This window comes from Ranitomeya variabilis, chromosome 2, assembly GCF_051348905.1.
Source record: "Ranitomeya variabilis isolate aRanVar5 chromosome 2, aRanVar5.hap1, whole genome shotgun sequence".
NCBI classification, from domain to species: domain Eukaryota; kingdom Metazoa; phylum Chordata; class Amphibia; order Anura; family Dendrobatidae; genus Ranitomeya; species Ranitomeya variabilis.
The window spans coordinates 62,831,598-62,855,134 of NC_135233.1; the positions used below are offsets into that span (position 1 = coordinate 62,831,598).

Genomic DNA, 23,537 nt, shown 5'->3' on the forward strand with positions numbered 1-23,537 from the left:
GGCAGGTGCGCATGATAATGCATACTATCATGTGGTCGCTGACGCTCACCGGCTCCATATCATGCGCTTATAGGATATGCAGCTGGTACATACGCCCGGATTCAGCGCCGTGCCCAGAAAGCTGAGCGTCATTGCGAGGGATCAGTGGCGGGAAGGAATTATAATACGATGGGCGTGGGGAATTTTAAAAAGGCATGTGACTGACCGTGACTGAAAAGCTAGAGATCCCCGCCCCTGTGACTGGTACAGAAGGTGTATGGGGCAATCATCAAAGTATAAAAAGGGATTTTTGCAATAAATACTGTGATCGTTTTAATAGAGATAAACATGTTAGTGACGCAGTGTGTATCACAAACAAGACATTGGGGACGTTTAATAGGAAAAAAAGACGTGACATGTTCCCTTTAAATATATTGGAGGGTGTGCGTGCCCACACTCCATGGCACCCTGGCTCCTCCACAGCTCAGCCCATTTCTGCAGAGCTGCATCAAACCGACAAAAGTTGCAGAATCTTTGCGTAACTAGACATTGTGTAAAATTGTGGTGACTTTTCAAGGCTTTGTGCATCTGTCAGTAGATTTTTGCTATGTAATCTGAAAGCAGCATAATATAGGGAGAGAGACCCTGATTCCAGCGATGTCACTTACTGGGCTGCTCGGTGCAGTCTTTGTAGAGAATCCCTGTTTTATCTGTTGTCAGTGTAGCAGTGCTCATCATTTTAAACTGTTCAACTCCACCCACATCACTGATTGGCAGCTTGCTGACAATATACACAGGAAGCAGCCAATCAGTGGTAAAGGCGGGGTTACAAAGATTAGCCTGACTGCTGTACACGTGAGAACTAGTCAAGCAATGATCATCTCCTGCTGATAAAATACTTATTGAATTGAAACTACAAGATACAGCCTAGTAAGTGACACATCCCTGGAATTGGGCTCTCCTTCCCTTTATTATGCTGCTCTTTGGTTAATTAGCAAAATAATGATGAAAGATTGTCTTTGAGCCAGTTTTCTAGCAAAAAAAATGTTTTGATGAATGTGCCCCTATGGTCATATTGACACATCTGCTTGTGGACTGCTACTTCCAGACTGGTAGCCGGTCTCGTCATCTGGAATAATGGCCTCGTATATGACTCTCGGGTCAGAAGACTTGAAATCACCATCTGTAGATTGTTCAAAAACATTATTGTGGTATTGTTCGGTGGTGATCGCTGCTGTGTACCCTCCATGTCACCAGAGTGCCCGCTGTTATCAGCCATTCCTCCTTCTTCTCTTCCAGTCCATCGTGTCTGCAGATATGGATATAAACCAGATCGATGCTTTCCTGACTGCACAGACTAAAAAACAAGGCGGGATCACTGCCGAACAATCTCTGGTCATTGCTAAGTTTTGGAAGAATCACAAGAAGAAGATTCGGGAAAGTGTGATCGATCAGAACAGGTGGGAGAACGCTGTAAAGAGCCTGAAATGGAGGATAGATGTGAAGTCCCAGTCCAGGCACACGGAGCAGGTCGGCAGCTCTGCCGCCATCGTAGAGCTGGAGATTGGAGCAAAGGACAAGGTAAGAAGCGCGTGTCCTCCGGCAGCTGCCGCCAGTCATTACTCCGCGGTACATCTGGAGATTTCCATCACACTTGTATCTATTACCGTCCATTATCCCGTCCCGCACTGTTCTGTCTCTCATTTATTATCTGTTCAGTGTTTGCTTTGTACTGTTTGCTATCTACTTACTCTTTTACCATAGATTGTGTTGGCAGCAAACACATGAAGAGCTTTCCTATTATGGGGGGATATTCTGGTAAGAGGAGATGATCGCCTATGCACAGGAAAGGTGGTGACGTCTGGAGACCCCTACCAATTCACAAAGAGGGTCAGCGGTGGAGCGTGCACATTCCTGCTCTACTCCTTTATCTGCCAGACTTTTCCGCAGTGGGACCCCCGCCAATCTAGACGTTATCACCGATCCTGTGGGTACAGGGGAAACTCGGCTCTTTCTGTAGTCCTGCACTTCTTATATGTAGTGCAATTATTTCCATGTCCTTCAGACTCCATCTTGAATTTCCGTTTTCACTCTGCTTCATTCTCCTCTGTGCTCTGCTATCAATCCCTGATGCATCAGTCCAGCATCCCAGCACGATCTGTGTCTGCTGTGGTAACTGTGTGATTATTCTCCCTCCTATATTCTCCTAGAATGTCTTTTATTATATCTGTGACTGGAGCTGCGCAATCATAATCATAAACTGTGATATGTAATCGTTATCTGTGTGTTTTTTCCTCCCACTGTAAATTCTATGCAGTTGTATCACACAGGTTCAGATCTATTTATTGAGCTGGTGACCCCTCTGTAAAGAGCATAAAGTCGTGTAATTCTCAGGGGGTCCCTATAAATGTGGTGAATCTGTGTCAATATCCACATAGGTTACATGCAGAAAGTTGCGGAATTGCCACGGATTTATTATTCATAGCAAAGACTGAAATCCAACGCCTCGCATTAATTGCGGTGGATTATTAATTCTGACCACGGATTCTTTCCCGCGTATCCTCCACATGTGAGCGTACTTTGTGTTAACCCATGAGCGGCGATGAGCGCTTACCGCTGCAGCCAGACTAGTGCTCAGATGTTCACGGGAGACAAACCTGATCACAAATAAAGCGCAATCACAAGAATCCAGCACAGCTGCTGCACGTATCTAATATCAAGGACAATAAAACATGTCTGATGAGCAGGAAATTGTCACTGACTGTTCACTCTTCCTGTGCTCAATGCAAGGAAGTCATCCACACCTATCGCATCGAAAACATTTCCAACGGGAATTTAATAGACATTGTAGTGAAAGGGGAAAAGGTTTTCAGGCACTTGTTCTAGTTTTAGTGTAAAGGGTAACGTTTCTGCATATGGAGAGTGACATGCCAGGGTAAGGAGGCTTATATGCCATGCAATCTTCAGTAGGAAATATACAAATTGCCTCTACAGAGAGGAAGAAGACTTGAATCTAGCGCCACCTATTGGAAGTAGCAATCTTAAAAGACATTACTGACCTATTAACGAGCCTTGCACATGACCTAAGATAAAAGCCAAATCATAATCTCAATATGTAGACAGGTGTTTCAGGGTATTGCCCCTCCTGAGTGCATGGCATGAGATCTGCTTTGGCTATATTAGAGATTAATATAAGCCTTCTTGCCCTGACATGTCACACTCTCCATAAGAACAAACGTTATGTCTTAGACCCTAGTGAGAGGGCTCTCATACATCCAAATCAGATCCCATGCTTTGTGCTGATGAGGGGCAACACCTTGAAACACGTGTCTGCACATTGAGATTGTCATCTATATATATAATTGTCTAAGGGGTACTTCCGTCTTTCTGTCGGCAACTTCCGTCACGGGTATTCATTCACTGATTGGTCTCGCCAGCTGCCTGTCATGGCTGCCGCAACCAGTCAGCGACGGGCACAGTCCGATTAGTCCCTCCCTACTCCCCTGCAGTCAGTGCCCGGTGCCCGCTCCATACTCCCCACAGTCATGGCTCACACAGGGTTAATGCCAGCGGTAACGGACCGCGTTATGCCGCGGGTAACTCACTCCGTTACCGCCGCTATTAACCCTGTGTGACCAAGTTTTTACTATTGAGGCTGCCTATGCAGCTTCAATAGTAAAAACATGTAATGTGAAAAATAATAAAAAAAAATAAAAAATCATTATATACTCACCTTCCGCCGCCTTTCCGACGTTCCGGTGAACGGTCCATGCAAGCGGCAGGTTCCGGTGCTAAGGTTGGTGTGCGACAAGGACCTGCATTGACGTCACGGTCATTTGACCGCGACGTCCTCACACCCTCGGACCGGAAGCTGCCGCCTGAACCGAACACAGGTGACAGAACTACAAGGGGCCCCTCGGAAGGCGCGTATATGTTTATTTTTTATTTTTTAACCTGTGACATACGTGGCTGGGCAATATACTACGTGGCTGGGCAATATACTACGTGGCCTGGGCAATATACTACGTGGCTGGGCAATATACTACGTGGACATGCATATTCTAGAATACCCGGTGCGTTAGAATCGGGCCACCATCTAGTAAATAATATAATAAAGTCTAGAAGTAATGGTATATTGGTATCGGATGGGAAGTTAATAATACAAAATAGTGATGGTGGCATCCTTCTCACCACTTAGCAGCCTATATTTACCCTTTTCTGAAAATATTTAGAAGCCTCTTTTGACCTCGAAGGAAAAATAAAAAGAATGGGAAGGGGGATAGGTGGGGGATGTAGCTGCAGCTTCATTCTCAATTCTCAGTAGAGTTGAGCAGAAACATTTGCAGGGCCCTTGTCCAGTAGTTGTGTAGGGAGTCCGTGACCACCGGGCCGGAGCCCTGCGAACCTCTCAATGGAAATCAATATATCTAATATTTATTTATTATTTTTACAAGATAGCGATAATTACAGCACTTGTTTTAAGCATAATACAGACGTACTTTTCTGTACAGTTAATATTTCAGTGCAAGAAAATGTGGTTTCTCCAGTTCAAATTAAGCCAAGTTAATCGTTTATTTTTGCATTATTTTTCCGTTTTCAGCAGTATTGTAGCAACATTCATGCATATTCTTTAGAGAAAAATGGAGAATTTCATGGTGCTTTTAGATTCGAATATACTGGATCTTTGTGGGTTCTGTTCTGTTCTTTCTTTGTACTATAGGCCTCTCATTTCCTAAAGTTCTTCTTTGAGTTCATAAAAACAGCTGATTATTTCCCCCCTTATATACCACGTAGACACGAAACGGCCATAGCCTGCTGTTCTTCGCCTCCACACACCTCGCTTTATTTATTTTTTTTATTGCTTGCTATGAAATGGTAACGACAATTTTTCTACGATATGTCTATCGATACCCATACGGTGTACATCAGCATGTGTAAAAGGCCGAAATCCGTTTCGATCGACTTGTTAGGTCATCGTTGCTACATCTGTGCCTTTCGTCGTTGCTACAACTGTAGAGAACACTTGCTTACATCATTGCTGATGCTGCTGTAATCACAGGACTTCATTACCTAGAAAGCTCTCCCCGCAGACATGCTCACTGCTTGTAATTGTACCCTGTCTGGTATGATATTACAGCTATTGATCTCTGTGAGCGGGGAGGAAATAATTGGTTCCAATATTTTGTGTCCCGCTACCCTGCTCTGTTAATGTATGGAGTGTGCATCTTCCAAGTGAGTGGCGATGCCTGAGCCATAGATCACAAGGAGAAACCCGACTTTACACACCAAGCATTTCTAGCAGGTAATACATGACCTCCGTGTCCATGACTTCTCCCGCATGTGAACATGTATCCCGCTACGACTGAGTTAATTACATTTTTAGAGGATTTAATTTTACATGTGCCGCCAAAGGGAGACGCAAATAGTAAACTGTTTACCGTCTCCATTTATGGCACTTAATGCTCCTTAGGGGAAATAAATCTTACAGTTCCCTAGAGAGAAAAGAAGCCTAGCGTTTCCCTGGGAACATAAGTCAGAATATGACCCCTGGGTAAGGCTCTTAATGGAAAATTCACGCAAGACTGGTATTTTCTTGCAAAATGACGTTGTGTACCATTTATGAAATGCAGAAAAGATTTTCTGTTTTGGACCGTGAACAAAGTTTTATTCCAAATGCAACAATTTTCTGAGTGCAGGAGTTCTCTAAGGCTAAATCCTCCTTGTGCTTGGTATGTAGGCCAAGAAAAGCTCACAGTGTACGACACAGGCAAAAAAGAGTGGTATTCCTTTGACCTTAGTCTGTCTGGCATATGTAAGTAAACCGGCCACAAACCCCACTTCCCCCGTGCGCCTCTCTGCTGGGCCGCTCCCCCGTGTGCCTCTCTGCCGGGCTGCACCGCTCTCCCCCATGCGCCTCTCTGCCGGGCTGCACCGCTCTCCCCCGTGTGCCTCTCTGCCGGGCCGCACCACTCCCCCATGTGCCTCTCTGCCTGGCTGCACTGCTCTGCCCCGTGCGCCTCTCTACCTGGCCACAAACCCCACTTCCCCCGTGTGCCTCTCTGCCAGGCTGCACCGCTCCCCCGTGTGCCTCTCTGCCGGGCTGCACCGCTCTCCCCCGTGTGCCTCTCTGCCGGGCTGCACCGCTCTCCCCCGTGTGCCTCTCTGCCGGGCTGCACCGCTCTCCCCCGTGTGCCTCTCTGCCGGGCCGTACCACTCCCCCGTGTGCCTCTCTGCCGGGCCGCACCACTCCCCCGTGTGCCTCTCTGCCGGGCTGCACCGCTCTCCCCCGTGCGCCTCTCTGCCGGGCTGCACCGCTCTCCCCCGTGCGCCTCTCTACCTGGCCACAAACCCCACTTCCCCCGTGTGCCTCTCTGCCGGGCTGCACCGCTCTCCCCCGTGTGCCTCTCTGCCGGGCTGCACCGCTCTCCCCCGTGCGCCTCTCTGCCGGGCTGCACCGCTCTCCCCCGTGCGCCTCTCTACCTGGCCACAAACCCCACTTCCCCCGTGTGCCTCTCTGCCGGGCTGCACCGCTCTCCCCCGTGTGCCTCTCTGCCGGGCTGCACCGCTCTCCCCCGTGCGCCTCTCTGCCGGGCTGCACCGCTCTCCCCCGTGCGCCTCTCTGCCGGGCTGCACCGCTCTCCCCCGTGCGTCTCTCTGCCGGGCCGCACCACTCCCCCGTGTGCCTCTCTGCCGGGCTGCACCACTCTCCCCCGTGTGCCTCTCTACCTGGCCACAAACCCCACCTCCCCCGTGCGCCTCTCTGCCGGGCCGCACCACTCCCTCGTGTGCCTCTCTGCCGGGCCGCACCACTCCCTCGTGTGCCTCTCTGCCGGGCCGCACCACTCCCTCGTGTGCCTCTCTGCCGGGCCGCACCACTCCCTCGTGTGCCTCTCTGCCGGGCCACACTGCTCCCCTCGTGTGCCTCTCTGCCGGGCTGCACCGCTACCCCCGTGTGCCTGTCTGCCAGGCCGCACCGCTCCCCCCGTGTGCCTCTCTGCCGGGCCGCACCGCTCCCCAAACCCCCCCCCCCCGTGCGCCTCTCTGCCGGGTCACACCGCTCCCCCCGTGTGCCTCTCTGCCGGGCTGCACCACTCCCCCCCCCCCCCCCCCCCCGTGTGCCTCTCTGCCGGGTTGCTCCGCAAATCCCCCCCCCCCCCGCGTGCCTCTCTGCTAGGCCGCACCGCTCCCCCCGTGTGCCTCTCTGCCGGGCCGCGCCGCTCCCCCCGTGTGCCTGTCTGCCGGGCTGCACCGCTCCCCCCGTGTGCCTCTCTGCCGGGCGGCCGCACTGCTCCCCCACCCCCCTGTGTGCCTCTGCCGGGCCGCACCGCTCCCCCCCCCCCCCCCCGTGTGCCTCTCTGCCGCGCCGCACCGCTCCTCCCGTGCGCCTCTCTGCCAGGCCACACTGCTTTTCCCGTGCCCCTCTCTGCCTGGCCACACTGCTCCCCCTGTGTGCCTCTGCCGGGCCGCACCGCACCCCCAGTGCGCCTCTCTGCCGGGCCACACTGCTCCTCCGTGTCGTGTCACCCACTCCTGGTTTTGGCTTACAAATACTGACCAAATACTGAATGTGTGAACGTGGCCTATATGTTGAGTGACGGATGTATACAATTCACGGTCTTCCTCTAGTCTGCAGCCCCACATCGGTAACACTGGCATCTCACACCATCATTACATACAGTGCATTTTGGTTTGGGGATTTCTTTTAAGAATCTCTCTGACTTTCCACACATACTGTTCACCAGTCGCGCTGAAACCAGCAAAATGCTGGACCTAAAGAGCAGACTTCCCGAGTTCTTACCAGCAAACATAATAAAGGGCGTTTTGGATCCAGGTTTGTGGTGTCGGCTTCTATCTATAAAAAAGGAAGGCTGTACATGGAACCAGATCCAGTCTCTTTGGTTACCCTTTGCAAAATAATTTGCAAAACTTTTCAATGCAAATATCACAAAGTCGGCGATTGCAAATTGTCTGTCTGCACCTTCAGGTTCTTGTTTTGCAACTTCTGCTCATTCCCTAGAAACCACAATCTACTACACAGCTGCACCTCGGATCATGGGGCGTCAGGACTAGGATTAGGGAATAATTAGGCATAGATGTCTCCTAATTTTGGCTGCTGGCTGGACAGCACAATAGTGGTAGAAAAGTTTCATCATTGCATTTCCACCTGTTTTTTGTTTTGTTTCTTTTTTTTTTGCACAAATTATTCTGTTTACTTGTGTTTTAACTTCGTTTCATGTGTTCACCTGTTTTAATTTGTTTTTTTGTTATTTTTTATTTTGTGGTCATAGTTTAGTGATTCCTGATGTTTTTTAGCTGATTCGTCAATTGCAACTTTTCAAAAAGTTGCAAAGTTTGGCAGAACTCTACTGCAGTCGCCCCCAGGCGTGTATCTACCCGTGTATCTCAAAGGTCACATCTTTTGCAACATTTTGAAGAAGATGCCACTTTTTGCTTGAAAAGTCATAAAAATGGGTAATGCCAGGAAAGAAACACTAATTTTGCTCCAAATTTACAAACCTCTTTTTTACCATTTTGATAAATTTGGTGCAATAAACGTCAGAGATTACCTTCAAGACAAAAAAAAAACAAAAAAAAACAACTGATGACTCTGGGCCATGGTGTCTTAAATGTCTTTTGTGGGAAGACGAACCCTCCATCACCTATACACAGGATAGATTGCTGAACACCTTACCCCACTGTCCCGATCACTAGAATAAGGGTCCCGATCACCCTGCACCTCCTCTTTGTGGTCAGGACTGTATGGAGTGGGGTGGTCTCATATCTGCTGCTGGTCTGTTAACTGTTTGTAGGACTGACAGGTATACCGGCCTATATACTCTATCTCTGTCCTTCCCATAGAGCAGCGTGGTTGACTACACTAGTTTGACCAGAGACCAAAGTTTTCTGTTTAGACTCCATTTGCCCAATTGAAGTCAAGGGGTCCATCAGGTGCGGAGACCTTGACTGAGTCAGGTACTTGTGTTTCAGATCTATTGGTAATCCTTTTGCAGACCGCCACCTTCTCTGCAGCCCTTTCAGGGGGCCGGCACGTGACGGCTGCTGATAATGAGACTCATCAGGCTGCGGGAAAGAGATCACTGAAGAGCAGATGATTGAAAAATGGGAATATAAACCTTTAGTCATTTGACACTTGACTTGGAAACGATTATTAATAATGGAAAAGTTCTGGTGACTTAAAGGGAAAAAGTACTGCCAGATATCCAAAATAAGATGCTTGACCAAGAAAGGGGCTGCCATTTGCCCTCTGTATTTTTAAGACAAAATATTGCATCAATAAGAGTTCCTCCTGTTCTGGTGGGCTCGCCCGGCCATTGTATTACATGATCACAAAAATAAGTCTTTTTTTTTTATATATATATCTTATCTGCCAGAAGTCCTCTCTTGCTCCGGACAATCTATGAATTTACATCATCATCTTCATAAAGTATTTCTAGACTCTGCGGACATGATTGCTGGTGCTGGAGACGCCAGATATACGGTCTCATTGTAAGAAGGGGCTTTAAAAAGAGCTTTGTTATATAGTTTAACGGGGTTTTTATATTTGCTTTTTGTGATCTTAGCGTCTGCTTTTTTTCTAGCATTTTTTTTTTTTTTTTAGAAGGTTTGATTGCTATAAGGCTGTTTGTTTACTGGATTTTTCGGACTATAAGACGCACTGGACCATAAGATGCACCCCAAACTTTAAGAAGGAAAATAGGGAAAAAAAATTAATGTGTCAAATTGGGGTCCGTCTTGCAGTCCTTATTCAGCTTACCTGGGGGGGGGAATCGGCAGCGCTGGTGGAGTGTGGTCACAGGGGATGTTCGGTGGTCCGGCGATATGACTCCCATCCCAGGCAGGTGCTTTGGCCTCCGGGAAATCCCATCCCAGGCTGGTGCCCTACCTCCGAACCTGCTGCACCAACTTGGGAAGGGAGTGTGATCATCGCCCTGCAGCGTCGGACCAGGACCGCCACTGAATCGCCCGACTCCTGCTGCCGCCACAGTATTTGTAAGTATATTTCCACTATAAGATGCACCCCCATTTTCCCCAAAAAAATTTTTAGGAAAAAAAGTGTGTCTTATAATCCGAAAAATACGGTACTTTAATATTTGCTCTTCTAAAAAAAAAAAAAAAAAAAAAAGTGAAAAAAGTATTTAGATAACCTAGAGGTGTAACTTTCCTATAAGTCAGTATCTGGCTCCTTAAAGAAACCCTCCCTCTCCCATTAAAGTGTTTATCCTTTTAATATATTGCAATCATCATATTACATGGCACTGTGTACTTACAATTGCTCATTTTGCCTTTCTACCCAGGTAATTATCCTCTTTCCCAAATTAGCTGTCACAAAGAAAATGATTTTGCTTGTGCCCCCTAATAATAAAGACAGCTCTTCTATAAGTCAGTGTCTGAACCATTAGCAATAGAGCGCTGACCTCCACTAAGGAGAGCTAACGTGCATCCATAGAGCGAGGCCAATATACTTCACACACAGCTGTTCTCCTGAGAGGGGTATTCCCAGCTCCAAGATCCTATCCCAATATGTAGTAGGTGTAATATTAGCAAATACCTCCAATCTAGAAATGTAGTATAGTTCTTCTGATTTACTATATTGCTTGCCCAGTGTGGAGGGCATTGTAGTCACTTACGTATCCATGGTTACGATCAATCATATAGTGACGGTTGCTAGTGGTCATAACCATGGATACCTAAGCTACTACAATGCCCTTCGCATGGGGTAAGCGACATAGTAAATCAGGAGAACTAGTCTACATTTTTAATTGGAGGTATTTGCTAATATTATTATCACACCTCCTACATATTGGGACAGGATCTTACAAATGGGAATGCCCTTTAAGAGGGGACTGGATCTCCTTAGAAGGTGCAAACTTTCTCATATTCACAAAGAGTTGGAGTAGTAAGAAGTCTATGAAACTTTGACAACTGTTCCCTTGTTGCTGACCGATTTCCTTGAGGTTCGTTTACGTCTCACAGTAATCTCGTGTGTTGTTGGATGGGATCAGTGGAGAAACGCTGAGAGATCTGCTGCGGACCGTGACATGATTTAGGTGCCTGTTTTGCACAGAGAGGTCTGTAAACCTTGGCAGCGTAACAAGCTTCACTTGTCATCCCAAGTTGTTTTTCTGGAAAACTGTTTCCACATTTACTACACAGGCGAGGCCATTCATTCTGCGCGCTCCGTGTCCATGCCAGATGAGGCGTAATGCAGCATTAATTCCACCATGACTCGGATAGTCGGTGACTCACCACCCAGAACAGGGGAGCACATCTACAATTTACCGGAGGGGGATCTTTGCTTCACACTATAGAAACCATACAGACTATAAAAGGATATGTGACCTTATTATCAAAGAAGATCGAGAGACAATGGCCGGGCGGTGATTAGCAACTGCCAGGCATGTGATGTGTGGGAGGCAGAACTAGGTCAAAACCCGATCTGCTATAGTATCGTTCTTCTCAGCTTCCTTTTTAAACAAATTTTTTCTTATAGATGCCCATTAAAAATGCTGTTAATAGGAAGTTATATGAATTTTTCTGTCACCTGCGACATCTCAGCAGTCACTGCTGCACATTTTCTCCGCTTTGCTGTAGGCTGTAAATTGAGACACTGTCGTTCACCAGTCTGATGTGTAGCCTGACATCTACTGGTCAATATGAAAAGTGCAGGACTGAATAAGTCACTTTTACAGTTACAGTAGGGTAATAAAAAAAAAAAATATATGTATGTGTTTATGTGTATATATATATATATATATATATATATATATATATATATATATATATATATATATATATATATATATATACATATACATATACACACTCACTGGCCACTTTATTAGGTACACCTGTCCAACTTCTTGTTAACACTTAATTTCTAATCAGCCAATCACATGGCGGCAACTCAGTGCATTTAGGCATGTAGACATGGTCAAGACAATCTCCTGCAGTTCAAACCGAGCATCAGTATGGGGAAGAAAGGTGATTTGAGTGCCTTTGAACGTGGCATGGTTGTTGGTGCCAGAAGGGCTGGTCTGAGTATTTCAGAAACTGCTGATCTACTGGGATTTTCACGCACAACCATCTCTAGGGTTTACAGAGAATGGTCCGAAAAAGAAAAAAAATCCAGTGAGCGGCAGTTCTGTGGGCGGAAATGCCTTGTTGATGCCAGAGGTCAGAGGAGAATGGGCAGACTGGTTCGAGCTGATAGAAAGGCAACAGTGACTCAAATCGCCACCCGTTACAACCAAGGTAGGCCTAAGAGCATCTCTGAACGCACAGTGCGTCGAACTTTGAGGCAGATGGGCTACAGCAGCAGAAGACCACACCGGGTACCACTCCTTTCAGCTAAGAACAGGAAACTGAGGCTACAATTTGTACAAGCTCATCGAAATTGGACAGTAGAAGATTGGAAAAACGTTGCTTGGTCTGATGAGTCTCGATTTCTGCTGCGACATTCGGATGGTAGGGTCAGAATTTGGCGTAAACAACATGAAAGCATGGATCCATCCTGCCTTGTATGGAGCATCTTTGGGATGTGCAGCCGACAAATCTGCGGCAACTGTGTGATGCCATCATGTCAATATGGACCAAAATCTCTGAGGAATGCTTCCAGCACCTTGTTGAATCTATGCCACGAAGAATTGAGGCAGTTCTGAAGGCAAAAGGGGTCCAACCCGTTACTAGCATGGTGCACCTAATAAAGTGGCCGGTGAGTGTGTATATATATATTATACCCATACCGTATTTTTCGGATTATAAGACGCTCCAGATTATAAGACTCACCCCAAATTTTGAGGGGGAAAAATAAGAAAAAAATATTTTTTAATAAATTGGTGGTGCTTATTATAATCCTGGCATCTTATTGCTTTCTGGGGGTGGTGGCTGCAGTGACGCGGGGTCCCAGGGTCGCTGTTGGAGGAGGCAGGAGTGGGGTGATGCTGCAGGCAGGGATGAGTGGGGGCTCCGATGTGTGGCGCGCTGCTGCGGGGATCTTGTGCTGCTGCTGGGTGTCTCTGGGTGCCCGGCAGTTGCTGGCCATTGCTGCAGGTGTCTCCGGTGCCCAGCGGTGCTGCGTGGGTGTCCGGTGCTGCCAGAGCCCCGGCACTTCCAGGGTTCCACACACTGCTGGGCATCGTAGACACCCGCAGCAACCGCCGGGCACCTGGACACCCCCCCCCCCGGTATGGCATGTTCGCTTTCTAATGATACTTTCACACTAGCTTTTTTTTTCCTCCGTCACAATGCGTCGTTTTGGAGTAAAAACGCATCCTGCAAAAGTGCTTGCAGGATGCGTTTTTTCGCCATAGACTTACATTAGCGACGCAGTGCGACGCATTGCCACACGTCGCAACAGTCTTGCGACGGTTGCGTCATGTCACGTCGGTCCGTCGCCAGCAAAAAACGTTGCTTGTAACGTTTTTTGCAGCGTTGAGACCGTCTCCCCGCACCTCACAATGGGGCAGCGGATGCGTTGTAATAATGCATCCGCTGCCCCCGTTGTGCAAAATAATCACACTGTCCGTCGGGCCGACGCCAGTGTGAAAGTAGCCTAAGACGCACTCCCGTTTTCCCCCTACGTTTGGGGGAAAAAAGTGCGTCTTACAAAGCGAAAAATACGGTATATATATTACATACATTTATTTGTACCTCGCTTGGTAAGGGACTGTATCTTGCTGGGAAAGGGACAGGTTATTTCTCAGACCACCCATGCACATTGTCTGACAAAAGATGCAGCAATAGTGTGATGTCATACCATGTACCATAAAATGGCGGAATTCATGACTTGGAATTCATGACTGAGGGGCACAAAAGGAGACACCCAGTAATATTACTCCATTTACTACATTACATATGAAATCGTTTCCCTCGAGAGGATGGTCAAAGGGAACCAATTACCTGGAAAAAAACAACGCTATTGACCTGCAGATAAGGGGTTAATCTACAGGTTAATAGCGTTCTGAACCCCCCGGCGCTGGCGCTTAGAGCCCCTCTGCCTGGAGGAAATTAACTTTATTCTTCCTGGAAGCATTCAGTTTCAGTCACAGGGGCGGCGCCAACATGGGTTCAGTAATCTCTCTGTATATAGAGATCAGTGGCTGTAACTGCGGCCCGGCACTGACTGACAGCAGCTCTGCCTTAGGGCCCGCTGTCAGTCAGTCACAGAGCGGTGACTAAACTCGCGCTGGCGTCGCCCCTGTGACTGAAACCTGCGCCGGTGCCGCCCCCAACACTGAACGCCAAACACTGCCGTGCCGGAAGGAATAAAGTTCACTTCCTCCCTGCAGAGGGGCTCTAATCTAAGTGCAGGTGCCGGGCAGGTTCAGAACGCTATTAACCTGCAGATTAACCCCATAACTGCAGGTTAATTGCATTTTAACACTTGACAGGTTCCTTTTAATGAGGATGTCCACGTTTGGGGACTTTTATTCATTAAAAATGTTGCACCATTTGCCTCCTGCAGCTTCCGAGTTGCATTGTTTATTGATGCCTTTTAAGAAATCCAGGGTCTATCCACACCACATTTGCGATATCCAAAATACTCCTAGCACATACGCTAAACGGGCCGGTATAATACCGCACATTGCATGATGTATATATGGGCTGTGTGGCATCCTGAGGCTTCAGTGGGCAGGAGATCGGTGTGGAACCCACTTATCACTTGCACCCGATTCGAAACGCTTGTAAGAGATTCGCCCAGGCGGCATGCTGCCAGCGTATGATGTTGGTGAACAATGCATTTTTGCTCAGAAGAATACGTTTTTGCAGTTTTGTTTTTCATGTAAGAGCTCTCCTGTCATTAAACATTAAGTAATACATTAGCTGAGTTGTAGCCATTACAGGCGGCTCACATAAGAAACCCATTAATGAGGTTTTTACAGTCCTCTAATTTAATCAAAATTATTAATATTTAATATGCGGCTTTTTTAATTTTGTAAGTTCCTTTATTTTTGTTTTTTGAAGTGGAAAAATGATTTTATAGAATACAAACAATTTAAGGGACTGTTAAATAGCAGTATATAACTAATTTGTAATCCTATCTAATTTATTTATTTTCCTTATTTGAAAAAGGCAAATTGTACATAAAGTGATTTTGTTTAATAAAAATGGTCTGATTAAAAATAGCAAAAAGAGCATATAACTGTAATGTATGCAGATTAGCTTTCCTCCAGAAGGAAACTACAGTAACCTTTCTCTATTGCTATCAATACATAGTTAATCTATAAGTCAACGTGTGACCCACCAAAGCGCTGGAAACATAACAGATATTGGTCAGACCTGACCATATATGGACAGTATTGTTTGGGAGTTCTTGCCCCTCCTCAGTGCAAGAACAGAGTGATTGTCTACATAGGATGAACCATGGACCAGCATATATAAAGTCATGACATGAGCTATAATCTAACATGAGAAAGCAATCCTGCCACTTAATGAAAAATATTAGTTGTTTCAACTGATGGCCTATGAAAACCTGTCTCATTACCAAAATGCCACACCTAAAACATCTCATGATAGGTAACACCAGTGAACTGTCCCAAGACCTTCACAACCTTTTTGTTGTAAAACATACTGATGGCATTGGTTACAGAAGAATTTCTAAACTCTTGAAGGCTCCAGTGGGCACAGTTGTGGCCTTAATCCAGAAGTGGAAAGAACATCATTTGTCCATAAACCGCCCACGACCATGTGCTTACCGCAAGATTTCAGACAGAGGTGTGGAAAGAATTATCACAAGACTTGTCCAAGAGCTCAAGACCACCTGTGGAGAGCTACAGAAGGACCCAGAATCGGCAGTTGCAATTCTTTCATAGAAAACTATAACTCAAGCATGTTTACAGTTTGCTCAAAAACTTAAAGACAAGCTTAATGAAATACTGAGAAAATAGTCTGGTCAGATGAGACCAGAATTGCAACTCTTTAAATGCCATAATACACCGCATGGTTGGAGGCCAAAAGGCACTGCATACCACCCCAAAAACACCATACCAACAGTGACGTTTGGAGGTGGGAACATCATGATGTGGGGCTGTTTTTCAGCATATGGCAATAACAAACTTCATATGATTGAAGTGAGTATGAATGGAAAAATGTACTGAGACATTATTGAAAAAAATCTGCTGCCATCTACAAGGATGATGAAGATGAAACAAGGATGGACATTTCAGTAAGATAATGATCCCAAACACATAGCCAAGGAAATTCTCAACTGGTTTCAGAGAAAGAGAAAATAAATTTGCTAGAATGGCCCAACCAATCATGGGACCTTCACGACTGGAAGAGTGTTTGTGTGGAAGAATGGGCCAAAATCACACCTGAGCAATGCCTGCGACTAGTTTCTCCTTACAGGAGTCTTGAAGCTGTCATCACCAACAAAGCCTTTTGTATGGAGTATTAAATACATTTCAGTAAGTGTGTTCAATACTTTTTCTCTGTGTCATTTCTCATGTAATCCTGTGTGTAATATTACTGAGACCGCTGAAACCTCATCGGATCAGGAAGTAGGAGTTTATTATTCGATTTAGTGGTCAGTGTGAAAATGTAAAGGATTACCAATTTATTTATTTTTTTATTTTTTTTTTAAATGTAGATAGTAATTTGGGAAATTTAAAAATAATAATAATACTGGTTAAACTCAGGTTTTTATATTTCAACAAAAAGAAGGTTTAATAAGCTCTTTTTTTTATTCCAAACACAAAATGGGCATACACATATCAATAAGCCGTAATTCTCTCAAACATACGAATGGTTTAGGATTGCGGGGCATATAAATGCATAGAAAAGTAAATTTGCTCCAGATCTAGGCAACAATTGTCACAGCGCTTGCATTGTGTATTCATAAACATAAGTGCTTTGGAGGAAGAGAATGTAAACCTCCTGGACGCAAATCCACAATGACCTCTTAACATACTAGCTAGAGATTGATGCTGGCCCAGGAGTTGCCTCAGTTCAGCAAACATCTCTGCAGTCCACCATGGTTTGCTTAAGCTTCGATGTCCTCTACCAGTGAATAATACCACCCATGATCTGGCAGTCGTCCCGGGAGACGGAATTCTCAAATCCAACACCTCCCAATGAGCTAAAACATATCTGTAATCCTGCGCTGGGAAAGGCTCCAAAACTAGACTTCACCCCTAAGGACTTGGTATCTAACACCATAGTGATCGGCATTTCAGATTAAATGGGTTCAATTATATTATTTGTGTATTTTGTTACGATGAAATATTTGTGACTATATAAAAAAAACGCAATGCCTTGGCTTCAAAGAGTGTGTGCGTATGTGTATATATAATATCTACTGACATGTCTCCGAAGTTCCATGCATTGAATGTTGTATTTATTTTCTGAACATGAGAAATGGTCACAATAAAAAAAAAAAAAAAAAGATGCATTGCTTGCAGACCTCAAATAATGCAAAAAAAAAAACAAGTTCATAATCATTTAGAAACAACAATACTAATGTCTGAACTCAGGAAGAGTTCAGAAATCAATATTTTGTGGAATAACCGTGATTTTTAATCACAGCTTTCATGCATCTTGGCATACTTTCCACCAGTCTTTCACCTGCTTTTGGGCGACCTTATGCCACTCCTGGTAGTTCTTCTTTGTTTGATGGCTTGTGACTTTCCGTCTTCCTCTTGATTACATTCCAGAGGTTTTCAATGGGGTTCAGGTCTGGAGATTGGGCGGACCATGACAGGGTTTTGATGTGTTGGTCCTTCATCCACACCTTGATTGATCTAGCTGGGTGGCATGGCGCATTGTCCTGCTGGAAAAACAAGTCCTCAGAGTTGGGGAACATTGCCTGAGCAGAAGGAATCAACTGTTTTTCCAGGATAACCTTGTATGCGGCTTGATTCATACGTCCTTTGCAAAGAGCAATATGCCCATTTCCAGCCTTGCTGAAGCATCCCCAGATCATCACCGATCCTCCACCAAATTTCACAGTGGGTGCAAGACACTGTAGCTTGTAGGCCTCTCCAGGTCATTAGATGACCAGGTATTGATCTGATCGCTGGAATCAATCTCTTTCCCTACATCATGCTGCTCTTAGATTACATAGCAAAAACAAAACCTGCTGCCAGATTCCTTTTAATATTGAGTAGTTCAGTAATGAAGTATCTACCGTATATACTCGAGTATAAGCCGAGATTTTCAGCCCATTTTTTTGGGCTGAAAGTCCCCCTCTCAGCTTATACTCGAGTCATACACAGGGGTCGGCAGGGGAGGGGAGTCTAATAATACTCACCTGCTCCTGGTGCGGTCCCTGCAGGTCCCTGGTTCTCCTGGCGCCACAGCTTCCTGTATTGAGCGGTCACATGGTACCGCTCATTACAGTAATGAATATGGACCCGACTCCACTCCCATAGGGGTGGAGCCGCATATTCATTACTGTAATGAGCGGTACCATGTGACCGCTCACTACAGGAAGAAGCTGTCAGCGCCCAGGAACCGACGTGCAGGGACCGCGCCGGGAGCTGGTGAGTATAATGGGGAGCGCTGCGCGATATTCACCTGTTCCTCGTTCCGGGCGCCGCTCCGTCTTCAGCGTCTTCTGCAGTGACTCTCAGGTCAGAGGGCACAGTGACGTGGTTAGTGCACGCCCTCTGCCTGAACGTCAGTGCAGAAGACGCTGAATATGGAGCGGCGCCGAAATGAGGAGAGGTGAATATTGAAAGTGCCGGGGGCCTGAGTGACAAGAGGTGAGTATGTGATTTTTTTTTTTTTTTTTTTTTTTTTCCTTTATTGCAGCAACAGCAAATGGGGCAAATATCTCAATGGAGCATCTTATGGGGCCATAATCAACATTTGTGCAGCATTATATGGGGCAAATGTGTCTATGGAGGATCTTATGGGGCCATTATTAACCTTTATGCAGGATTATATGGGGCAATATTTTAATATGGGGCATCTTTTGGGGCCATCATAAACTGTATGGAGCATTATATGGGGCTCCTGATTCAATATGGATATTCAAAAACACTTAACCTACTGATGTCTCAATTAATTTTACTTTTATTGGTATCTATTTTTACTTTTGAAATTTACCAGTAGCTGCTGCATTTCCCACCCTAGGATTATACTCGAGTCATTAAGTTTTTCCAGTTTTTGGGGGCAAAATTAGGGGTCTTGGCTTATACTCGGGTCAGCTTATACTCGAGTATATACGGTAAGTTCTTATAGTTGCGGACTTAATAATATACTAATGTGGCAATTTACAAATTACTTTATTTAAAAATCTCATTGCATTTTCTGTTTTTTTGACCATTCTGGTTCAGTTCTGTCCAATTACACCGTAGACAGAGAAATAAGTCAGATTTTCTTCTATGAATTGCCCCGGGCCCGACATGAAAGATTAAAAGTGTAAATTGGGTTAATATTTCTGTAAGTTCTGATTCTGACCTTGAGTCTTGTGCTCGGGCTCCGGTGATGAGGGACATCGCAGGGTCACTTTGTGAGGACGTTAGAACCTGAAGCACGAAATGTTCTGTGTGACTCCATTGTGTCCCGGTGCTGAGCCGAGGTTTGCACAGTCTTCCCATAGGACGGCCGAGGAGAAGCCCAAACCCGAGATCCTCCTTCAGCTTTTTTTTTTTTTTCCTTTTTGTTGACTGCCCTCTGCCCAGTATTAGTTTTCATGTATCGCCTGAATGTTACATCGTAGATTTTATTTTATTTATTTTTTTCCCCCCACTGACATGCCGAGCACCGCTTCTCCGTCACTGCGCTCGGTATTTGTTGACAGGCTGCAGCAATGACGTCACAGCTGCAGCTCACTTGCACCCCTGCAGGCGATCACTGGACGCTGTAGTGATAATGAAGTAGTCAGCATGAGACTGAAATACTCAGTGATTGGCTGCAGTGGTCACGTGATGTCACCACTGCAGTCTAAGAGTTCGGAATAGCGCTGGAGCGGCAGGGCTGGACCTGTGGTGGGCGAGCAAAGCTTCGTTTGTTATTTTTTAACCTTGGCACGCTCATAGATTTCTAACCAAAAAAAAGTGTTTGTATTCGGAAACATGTTTTAAGAAGTTATCGTGGCACAATAAAACCTTGCCCAATAGATATATATATCTATATATCTATATATCTATATATCTATATATCTATATATCTATATATATATATATATATATATATATATATATATATATATATATATCTATATATATATATATCTCCATCATACTCTCTTTTCGGTGCTGAATTGTCGTGGTGTCGTGGCCTGTGATTGGCTGCAGAGGTCGGGTGACTTTGATCTGCTCTTCATCGTAAAACATCCAATGACTTTCTGCTCAAGTCACCTGACTCCTGTAGCCAATCACAGGCCTCAGAGGTCCAATGGTGACATCAGCTCCTCCTTTCTCTATGCAGACCACACTGCACTGGATCCAGGTGGGTACCAGTAGAGGAGTGAGACTGACTGAGTTTATTTATTTATTTATTTTTTTACATATTCCGTCCCCTGGAAAAAAAAGTTTTATTTTGCCCGGATTCCTATAAGTTCTAACATCCATTTTCTTTAAATGTCATTTAGTTTATTTTTCTGCCGGATAGTGTTGACTTCAATGGGAAAGATTCCTCCATTGCTAAGAAATCAGCATTTGAATTGGTATGTAAATGAGGCTGAAGATCTGAATCCTCCGTCACTCCTGCTCTATTCCCCGCCTAGCGCCGCCTCCCTCCTGTCCTGTATGACTTCAAGGAAAGGAGTCATCAGTCAAGTAGGAGGAGATGGTACAGGGCGGAAAATAGAGCTGGAGTGACGGAGGCTTCATATCTACCATATTAATTCAAACACTGTTGCCTCAGTAACGGAGGAACGGACTGGCCATGGAAAGGTATTGCTGGACTTGTCTTTGGAAGAGCTACAAGCAAGTTTGATTTGGGGTGTGAAGTCCTGCTGCCAGATTCACTTTTAGGTTCAATTCATTGTTTCATTTGAGTCTTTTTTTTTTTTTTTTTTTTTTTTTTTCTCCTAGTATTTGGTGGTTTTTCACCTGGTTTTTAGATTTGCATCTTATATTTTTTTTAATTTGTGCCTGTTTTAAAGTCTGTTGTGTTGACTTTTCCTAGTAATTTTTTCTTCGGTCGTCTGTCTCCTACTTTCATTGATGTCGGGTTTGGCAGTAGGACTAGGCGTCGTCTTGGTGCAGTAATTAGTAAATGCAGGTAATTGCAGGTTTCTGTGCAGTCAGTAGGTAGTGGCAGATCATGAAGTCAGCCTCTCGTATTAATTACCTTTTTTCATTTGCAGATAGATTTTCTGGCTTTCGGCCTGCAGCTTGGAGCACAGTGATTGTATGGAAGGAAAGTCTGTATAAGGCTGGGTGCAGACAAAAGTATCTTTTGTCATCCTCAAAAATCAAATCAGTTATGCATATGACACTGATCAAAGTTTGAGCAGATTGTCAGCAGAGTGTGATCTTTGTTCATTCTGTCAGGCTGGGGAAATCAGACTGCACTCAGATGTCATCCGAGTGCAGTCTGTTGTTTTCCGAATATTGGATCAATCTCTACATGCAGCGTTTTTTGGGGTTTTTTTTTTTTTGGACAGACTGTCAGAGATAAAAATTGCACATGTGCATGGCTCTATAGACTAACATTGGCCCTAGTGCCATCCATTGTTTTGTCAGATTGCACTCGGGCCAAGCATACACTGGTCTGCACCTTCCCTAAGGCAGGGGCTACCTTCAACTAGAGTCACACGGCCCGAGTTCTCTAAGGCTGTGTGCACACAATGCGGATTTAGTGCGGATCCATAGCGGATTTTTCCGCACAGAAACGCTGCAGTTCCGCAAAGTGATTTACAGTACAATGTAAATCAATAAGACAAAGAAAAAAAAAAGCTGTGCTAATGGTGTGGAAAAATCTGCATGAAATCCGCTGTGGATCAAAAGAAGTAGCATGCTACTTCTTTTGTGCGGAACTGCAGCATTTTTGACCCCTTCCATTATAGAAATCCACAGGGGTAAAAAACACACAAAAATCCTCACAAAATCCGCATCAATTCTGCAACAAAAATGCACAAAATCCGTGGCAAATCCGCACCTGCGTTTTCTGCCAGATGCAGATTTTGTGTGGAAAATTCTGCACCCCAATACGTGTGCACATGGCCTAAATATTGTTGCTGCATTGCAGCGTAGTGCAAAGAAGTAATGGGGTCATAGCGACCCCTGAGGGAACTGTGAGCACGACAAGCAAGTTGTAAAAAATCCAGTGTTCTTGGACTACTTACAACTTGCTTGTCGTAGTCACAGTACTTTCGAGGTCGCAATGACCACACTCCCTTGTTCTGTGCTGCGACATGGCGTCGACACCTAGTGAACTTTGAATCAGTCAAATAAGGCAGCACAGTGCGGCGCTAAAACATGCAAACATGAAACATGAAAATTGAACTGCATTACTGCACTAGAAATATGAAAAAATGAGAGCGTTTAGTGCATAAATTGGCCAATTCATGTGTACCTGGTAGCCACATTAAGGCATCTCTCGTATACCAGGTCCTAAACTTTCCTTTCCTCGCTGAGAATAAACGTCTTCATCTGAATGGGAACCTGTGAATCCTCTTCTTAGACTAAATTTCTCTCTCTCTGTGGAGGGGTAATGGACCTGCTGCGATTAAAACACCTGTGGCTAAGAGGCGGAGGAGTGCTCAGTCTGAAGGCTAATGAATACAAATTTTAAAAAACTGACCGTCACATCCAAACATAGACTAAGTGTGAACAGGTGCTGAACGAGAGATGCCCTAATGTGGCTACCAGGTACACATGAATTGGCCAATTTATGCGATAAACGCTCTCATTTTTCCATATTTAAAGTGCAGTAATGCAGTTGAATTTTCATGTTTGCATGTTTTAGCGCCGCAGTGTGCTGCCTTATTTATTTGACTATATACGAGTTGGTGATTCTAGGTTCAGCACCAGTTCACACTTAGTCTATGTTTGGATGTGACATTCAGTTTTTTGAAATTTGTAAACCTAGTGAACTTTGGTCGCACAACAGGTGTCGCAGCCAAAGTCATCAAATAGCCCTAGCCTAAACTTAAGTATTTAATGGGGAGCTGTCAACTAGGAAAAGCTGTGCACTCTGTGTCTTACAGCGGGAGGAGCTGAGCAGATTGATACATAGTTTTGTGGGATAAGGTTCAGTATAACTTGTATTTTATCTAAGTGCTCATTCTATACTTAGAAGTCCACTGGGTGGTCCTATTTAGCCTATTACAACCTTTCAGATATAGAAGAGCATATAGAGATAGCTGTCAATCACTGATTTACAGAGGTCTGAAGTTTCCTGTAGTTCTTGACCAAGTTTGCACACCCTAAAGCAGTTTGGATTTTGGCCCACTCCTCCATACATTTCTTCCCCAGATCGTTCAGGTTTCAGGGCTGTCACATTGAGTTTCAGCTCCCTCCAAAGGTTTTCTATTGGGTTCAGGTCTGGAGACTGGCTAGTCCACTCCAGGACCTTGAAATGCTTCTTACAGAGCCACTCCTTAGTTACCCTGGCTGTGTGTTTCAGGTCATTGTCATGCTGGA

General features: G+C 45.2%; 1 protein-coding gene across 1 annotated transcript in view; it reads left to right on the forward strand.

The window, feature by feature from the left end:
* COMMD1 (copper metabolism domain containing 1) overlaps positions 1–23,537 on the forward strand; it is a 70,482-nt gene that overhangs the window by 13,254 nt on the left and 33,691 nt on the right. Inside the window, exon 2 of the mRNA XM_077282483.1 lies at positions 1,279–1,560. Coding sequence (XP_077138598.1) covers positions 1,279–1,560 — 282 coding nt within the window. The remainder of the gene's footprint in view (positions 1–1,278; positions 1,561–23,537) is intronic.